The 8,232-nt window shown below is 43.8% G+C and overlaps 1 protein-coding gene across 2 annotated transcripts in view; it reads right to left on the reverse strand.

Annotated features, from left to right (window-relative positions):
- Positions 1–8,232, reverse strand: part of LOC108244644 (F-BAR and double SH3 domains protein 2) — a 58,852-nt gene that overhangs the window by 49,566 nt on the left and 1,054 nt on the right. For both annotated transcript variants that reach the window (XM_037980380.1, XM_017431021.3), the window contains exon 2: positions 4,196–4,293. In XM_037980380.1, coding sequence (XP_037836308.1) covers positions 4,196–4,293 — 98 coding nt within the window. The remainder of the gene's footprint in view (positions 1–4,195; positions 4,294–8,232) is intronic.

Consider the following 8,232-nt stretch of genomic DNA (forward strand, 5'->3'; position numbering starts at 1 on the left):
AAGCTGTTGCTCTGAGCAGTCGCAGCTGCTGAACGCGACATGTCAAGGACTCCGCGTGTCTCTGCAGAGCCGTGCATCACTTGAAGAATGACGCCTAAAAATCTGACCAAGAACAACAACCGCTGTTTAACTGCAAACCTGCTTAAAGCTCAAAATGTTCATGCATTCACTCACTCGTTATATTACATGACTGTAGGAAGGTCTGAGCAGGAAATGGGAGAGGCCAGGAGAGTTTTGAACACTCTGAACGCAAAAATAAACACTGGATTACACTCATGATTGTAAGGTGATGGACAGCATTATTTTACTAGTTTTGCCTAAGAAACTGCAATTAACATCATTTGTCTCTATAGCACTGATTTAACCTTTTATGCAAAACTTACTTTTTGCATGTTTTTGTACTTCCAAACAGTCCAAGCGCGAAAAAAAGATCACCCAGCTGTTTGTTCGCAAAATGTAAATGTTTTCTGGTGTCTGCAAAACAACCCGTTTCAAAAAGTTCTTACTTAGCAACCCCAAGCCGAGCCCAGCCCCTCACCTAGCAACCCAAGTGGAGCTCCACCCACTTCATTACAGGAAGACCGTCACGTTTGTTCTGCTGGTTTTACCGATGAACAATGTCTGCTGGAAAAGGAAAAAAGGAAAAGGTTTTGTTGTCGGCTGCAGTATAGGACGTGTCTATATTGCCGCTGTTCCGACCCGCTACCAGTCGGGGTTCGGACTGCTGATTGCCCCTGTCCGACTCGACAAATGTCAGTTCAGAGCCGCTAAGTGTCTCTGTCTCAAAGACAGAATCAACAGAGTTTGAATTAATAACGATATAAATGTGGATCAGGAAGCAGACTAGGTCTGCTGTAAATGAATATTTCTTCCTAAATAACAGTGGAACAGTGGAGACGAATCACTTCACTTCAAGAAAAAGAAATATTGGACAACAGGAAATACATCAAGTTTGAATCTATTCAGCCTAGAGAGAGTATTAAAACATACCTGAGGCTGTGTGGTCATTTAGAATAACAGCTGAGGTGTTCTGTGATGTAATCTTTGTCAAATACTTCCTAATTGCGTTATCGGGCATTAATATGGGTATCTGATTTTCTGTTCTCCATCTTGTTAAGTTGTGGAAGCTGCAGTGACAAGGATTACAAGGAACTCTGAGCCTGTTGGGTTCAAACTGCTGAGCAGGAAGAACCTTTTATTAACATGCGCGGATAAATCCACAGATGTGGTCAGTAAATCTAGGTAAACCTCAGATGTCATTTCTCTTGTGTTATGAGTCACATAAAACCCTGACGTGGGAGTTAAAACGAGAGCCGAGGTGCGGGTAAAGGTGAGAAGCCAGCGAAGCCGTAATGATGCCCTGAGAGCAGCTCAGGTTTAATTCGCTGATCTCTAAAGGCACATTCCTGTCCAGTAAGAGGGAGAAGAAATGGCTTTATGAAAGCTGGGTCCGTGTAACCAGGGAGGAATGAGACAAATCTAAGTTTATATGAGGCTACGTGAGCCCTTTCTAATCGATGCATGTGTGGTTTTTGAGGCAGGTGTGCGGGATTTAGCTGGATTGAAGACACCAAGTTGACTTTGTGAATCCACCAGCTTGTCATCGAGTTCTCCTTTCTATATTTGTCTTATCCTCCCTCCTATAACTAGTTCGGCAAAGACGCACAACTGCAGGATTAAATGCACCATCCTTCTTCCGTTCCTTTTTCGTTCTTTTTTTTTTTCTCCTACTTTCAATTCAAACCCTGTATAATTTGCAAACAGAAGAAAACTGAGCGGCAGGAACTTCTGCGCACACATTTATGGCTGAATACTTTGATTCAAGCTATTAGGGGGATTGATCCACCTTAGAAACCCCTCAGAGCAGGTTTTAGCGGGGGGGTTAGGAGTTAAATCTGCCGGATGATTCATGCAGAAGAAGGTGCCTCTGTCGGTCAGAAAAACTATTTTGCATCTGAAATGTGTGTACTGTAGAGTTTAAGTATTTCAAAGACGTTTTGAGCCTTGATGATCCATCTTGGTGTTTATGTTTTTGCAAAGGTCCAACCAAGTGACTAAAGCTGCAAAGGAGAGGAACATTTCTGGTAATTTTCTGGAAGAAAACGTTGGAAATGTTCCAAATTGTGAACTTGCCAATTATGGGAAATAATAAACTATCAAATCCAAACAAAAATATAAACATTTTGTTTTTGGCAGATGATGAGATTGACCCAAAGTTTATGAAAGTAGCACAACGTATCTGAACATGTTTACAATTCCCCTTTTTTTGTTGTAATCCTTTTCTAAATTCATGAACTCCATTCATGTTTCCATGACTTTTGTTGTAATAGCATAAAAACAAAACAAAAATCTGGAACTTGCATATCACAAAAAAAAAAAAAAAATCACTGAAATGTTTAGATTTATGTACAGAACAGGTCAAATATACACAACTCTAAACAAAAACTATTTTACATGTTGCCATTTCCACCTGTCCCTTCAGTCCAGGAGACACTGCTGTACCATGGAATCAAAATCTGGTTGTTTTAGTCAAGATTATGCTAAAATATATTTTTCCCCCAACTAGATTTAAAACCAACATTCAATATTTTACATTCCAGGTTTATTCCCCATTTACTCCCATAAATTCCCATTAACACCCATGAAGCGTTTCCATTTCAGGCAGGCTGTTTTTAAGTCTCTTCTTAAAACATATTTGTACTCACTGAATTTTACTACAGCATGAGGGCTGAGGTATGAGCTGCTTTTATGGTTTTTATTTTGTCCTATCGTGGTTTTAATTGTTGTAATTCTTGTTGCAATTTGTTGTTTTTGTGTGCAGCACTTTGGTTCACCGCAGTCGGTTTTAAATGTGCAATTTGATGTTCCCGACCTTGAAAATTCCCAGAATTTTTGCAACCCTAAAAGTGACAGCCTTTAAAAGGTTTTCATGTCCAATGCAATAAATTCAAATCATGCTATTATTCCACTAAAGGTGCTTTACAATGACTGCCTCACGTTACTCTGTTAGCATCTAGCGTGTCTATCATGGTCTCAGAACGATCCTATCAATCGAGAAACTTCCACAGCTTCAGCGTCTCGCTCGAAGAGAAACAACTAAACAGATGCGGGTCACTGTGGGGGCCGGAGCTCGGGCCCTACGCGACCCTGCTGCTCCTGATTTTACCACTACGGGAATGTGTCATCGCAAATAATTGCAGGACATTAAAGGCTCGAGTAACATACGGAGAAAACACTGCAGGCGGTGCCTTTCAATAACGAGGACGACGAAAGACGATTTGGCGATCTTCAGCCGGTGGCACCTCGCTCCGGCTGAGACAAACTAACGCACAACTGGATCTCACTCTCGCCCACAAGTGAGACCTGAGCCTTGTTCACTCTCCAAAAAAGCCCGCGGCAACACGCCAATCTGTTCGCAAACAGCTGGAGCTGCCCCCCCACCCCTCCTCCCGAAGACAGCAACGAAGTGGAGACGAGAGATGGGAAAATCTGTGTGAGAATGGAAGCAGAGACAAAGTGAGAAAGACAGGAACGAAAGCAGGAAGGCGGAGGGTATTAGAGAGTTGTCGCTGTCATAAATAATCAATGCTTAGTCAACAGAGTAAATGAAAGTGAGAGGGGGAACCGAGGAGGTTCTCGCTGCCAAAAAATCCGAAAAGGGGAAAACTGCCAACGCAGAGACGACGCGAGCAAACGGAGCTAAGCCGAAAAGGAGAAAGAGATATGGAGACAGACAAAATAATACTGGTGGGAAAAACTAGGAGACAAAAATGGTAAAAGAAATAATGAAAAGAATGACTGAGTGGAAATTCTGAAACTAAAAAAAAGAAAGAAAAAAAATCAGCTAAGAGAGCTGGGAAAGGGCAGCAAGAAATTCCACCATCGTTTTAGTTCACCAAAAACTGGAATATGACATTCCTCTTTTCCTTTCTCACGTCGCCTCTCCCTCGCTCCTCAAATGCCTTCTTTCTGGTTTGTTGTTTTTTTTTTTTTTATTTTATTTTATTTTGCCGATTACTGCCGTTCCTCAACATGTGCGACGCGCAAATCACATCCAGCGCAAATGACTGGGCTTCAAAACGTCTGCCAAAACTTGGAGAGAGGGCGCTCCTTTCATCCTTCGGCACAGCGAAAGAGAAGAAAAACAAATGGCTCGCGTCTCGGCGAATCACGCGGCACGCAGACGTCTCCGTACCTCATGTCTTCCAGCAGGTCGCACTCAGTCTGATGTTTAAAGTGCAGCCTTGTCATCTGCTCCGTGTGAGTGTTTTTTAGCTCCTGTGTCACTTTGACCTGGAGAAAAGAAACAAAAAAAAAAATTTAATGACAGCATCAACAAATCATCTCTCTGCCCTGCAGGCATCTTATCTACCCCCCCCTTCACCTTTGTTTCTTTACAGACAGCATCTTCTGGAAAACAAACAGCGCGTTCCCACGTTTTGATTTACTAGCAAACATCCAAATGTGAAACTGTTTAGTCGAGCTGAAGTTTCCTTTTTTCCTGGCTGTAAAAGAGTTTGCGGTATGATGAATTAATGCGGTATGAAAGTCAAACAGGCACATTAATACTTAATGATCCGTATCCATCCACAGTTCATAATCCTTCTTTTTTTTTTTTTAATCACCCACCCCTGGTTGGATTAAGCGTTGCATGAAATTACCACAAGTCGCACAAATAAACACAAGACACAAAAGGGGGGGGGGTAGAGCCGCGCATCTGAGAGACTAGAAACGTGCGGAGACGGATATTTTAGCTTCCAGTTACCTGGGATTAATCTAAGAGGTGAGCTGGAGATGTGCAGCTTTCCCACCACTGATCTGTCTGTTTAACAGTCAAGTCAGGGGCTTGTGACATATTTCTGCAAATGCTTATAGTGTTTTTTTTCCCCTGTTAGAGGTGACTAAGGACACTGAACTACACAGCAGTGATTAGAAACAGACTGATCCTGCGGTGAGAAAGGTTACGGCTCTCATTCGCTTTAAGCCGGTATCTGAATGGGCCGCGACTAGTTGGCTAATGGCGTTTGCACGGGAGTCTCTGAAATGTCTTAAAGCGTTTGCGAGGGGGTTCTCAGTTTCCTCGCGTGAGTCTTGTTGCTTCAATTTTCAACCTGCTCAAAACACTTGTGCGACCAGTTTTCTCTGAAAATAGTCGCCGAGTCGTCTCCAACCAGCCTCGGTTCAATTTCTGTAATTCCAGAGGTCCAGAGCTGTGTTTTGACATCGGCACGGGAGCCTGATGATAGGAAACATCCGAGGCTACACCCCCAAATGTCCAGCACTAAATATCTGCTAGTGATAAATCATAATTATTTAAAAACGGGTCTAAATCTGCCTATCAGCGTTTCAAAAGTGTACTCCAGTAGATTAAATCATGAACCGGGTACGATGTGGGTGGACGTTAAAAAACGAAACAGAATAGATTTGCAAGCGGAGCACACAGCTCGCCGGTCGCAAACAACTGAATATTGAGAGTCGCCAACTAGTCCCGCGGTTCCCAAACGTTTTGGCCACAAAATGAAAATCTATTACTAGTTTTAAAAGAAATCAACAAAATCTGCTAATAACAACCCAATTAAACTTGAGCATAACAACAACATAAACAGCCTTAACATCCACAATATCATTTTTTTTAATTTAGGACTCCGGCTTTTGTCTTTTAGAAATGACAGTGACAGTAGGCCGTAAGCAATCGCTTTTAAATCTAAGTCAATATCTGGAGACGAGCATCAAAAAAACAAAACAAAGGCAATGATGGTGTATCAGCCTCTTAAAGTGGTATCCCCTGTCACAGTTTAATAGCTACTCTCTGCAACCTCAAATTAAAAGCCAAGGGGTAAGGGTAACACTCGGAAATGCAATTGGGACTATGCAATTGTTTTATCGCACACGCAGTAGTTTTAGGATGCATTCACACTAGCCATGTTTAGTCCGCTTTAATCCAACTCTTGCTCGTTTGCCTAGAAAGTCCGGTTAGTTTGGGGAGGTGTGAACGCACCATCGAACTCTGATGTGGACCAAAAAAGTGAACTCTCGGTTACGGTTGAAGTGAACTCTGGCGCGGTTCGAATGCATATGTGAATACAAGCGGACTGGAGACCGCTCAAAAAGCAGGAAGTGGACTACAGCGCAGGGCCTTCTGGGTAAATACAACCAAAAGAAATCCTAAAACCTCTGAAATTTGATGCCGCTTCATTTTTGTTTACTTCTCCATCAGAAGGAAGTCGCGCTCAGTGTCTTCTTCAGAGGTTTTCTTCAGTAGTTCTTGGTGCGGTGCTGCCACAGGTGGGGGGGGACAGGTCGCTCAAAGGGTTTGGACTCGATTGACTCGGTGCAATGGGAATGAGAACCACAGCAGCTGAAAAATGGAACAAACGTTTCAATTTTGGTCCCCAATTGAACCGAGTCCACCGGACTGTCAGGTGTGAACGCAGCCTAAGTGATCAAACCGGATTCATTCGCACTGTAATGCGCTAAAACAGACACACTGACAGAACTGACCTTTAATGAGCACACACACGAGCTCGTACATACACACACACACCAAGGGTCACTGTGCATTGTCGGGTGACTTTCCATCATCTATTCACCAGGAAAACAGACAGCGCATTCATGACTGTTCTAGACAAAACAAAACACAGCGCGCCGAGCACTACGCGGGCACACACAGACCCCGACGCGCGCACACACACACACACACACACACACACACACGAGCGGCGGAGTTCCCTTCTTTTTGATGTGCTGTGCCTCTGAAGATAAGGAGGGAGTGGTTCATTACATTATCAGGGCAAAAGCACTTCACTTGATTCCACCTTCCATCACTCACAGGCGACTACAGAGAGGGGGGGGGGACAAGGGATGGACAAAGGTTGGACGGCGATGAGGACGTTAAAGGAGACCAGCTGGGCAGGAGGAGAGAAGAAGAACAGGAGAGGAGAGAGATAGAGAGAGAGACTAAGATGTCGAGACTGGAAACGAGAGGCGATCGCTCAGAGGAAAAAAAAAAAGGTGGAAAAATAAAGGAAAAGGACAAAAAGACAGCGTGAACGAGGCTGCGTTTTGTTCCGAGGTTTGAGTGACAGCCGAGTGGCACCAGCACTTCTGACTGACGGCCTCTTCCGAGCTATTCACCGTTTGTGTTCGTCTGAAAATCGAAGCGTTCCACTTGTCCGCGTTTTGGCTTTGCGACTAAATCCGTCATTTTAAGGTCAAGGTGCGCTCATCAGAAGGTAGCGCCTGCCAGGGAGACAGCTTTGTCGATAACACTCTGCAGAAAACTGGGGGGCAAACAAGGACAAACGCAGAGGAGATATGAAACTCTGAGTTATGTTAGTTTTTCTGCTGCCTTGCTACCGAATCATAACTACAGTCAACCTGTTCTGCTCCGTTGTGTCAAATGCACACAGAAATATCAATTAATCTCAAACGACTTGATCTCAAGGAGCGGCAAACGCTCACAAACCTGTCCTTTCTGTACTTCCTTATAATCTATATCCTGTTTTGAACGGATGAAATACTTGTATCGAACAGCTAACAGCTTCTGCAAAGTTGGTCTCATCCTTGGATGTAGTTTAAACCCCACTTTGAATGAAATCAGAGAGGGGGTGGGAGAAGGGACTTGCAGCTTTAACTACAAACGGATCTGCTTAAGTGTGTGTGTCTTAAGGGCATGATCTGGCATGCAGGGACCCAGCACATAAGTGGCAGGGGGGGGGCGTGTGATAATTAAAAGACAACTGTGCAGCCGTTCACACAGCAGGGGGAAGCTGCCTCTGATGTGTCCTTTGTGGAGACACCACACACCTAAAAAAAAAATAAAGGCTTCCGAACGTGGCTCTTTCGACGGCGGGGTCGAACCCTTCGGCTCGGAGCAGCTGGACATCTGAACTCCTCGGGACGCTGCGTCGCGGGACGTTGGGATGGTGGTCAACGTTTCGTCAGCTCCCTCGAGTTTGGTTGCTACTCACAGAAAGCGACTTCAACAGCATGGCGCACTTTTTTGTTTACATCCTGTGCTTTTTAACACACACATACTAAAAAAAAAAAAGAAATAAATCTCACTCATTCTTTTCCAACATGCATAAAGAGCCTGTTATCTTAAAGCTGTCAGAAGCTGTCAGAAACTTTCCTTGAATGAGGTGCACGTGTGACAGTTTTGAAAAACCCTTTAAACTCTAGTTTTGCATTTAAAAGCGCCCTGTTTAGTGCATTAAATCAAACAACCCCCCC

The sequence above is a fragment of the Kryptolebias marmoratus genome, linkage group LG2 (assembly GCF_001649575.2).
Source record: "Kryptolebias marmoratus isolate JLee-2015 linkage group LG2, ASM164957v2, whole genome shotgun sequence".
Lineage (NCBI taxonomy): Eukaryota > Metazoa > Chordata > Actinopteri > Cyprinodontiformes > Rivulidae > Kryptolebias > Kryptolebias marmoratus.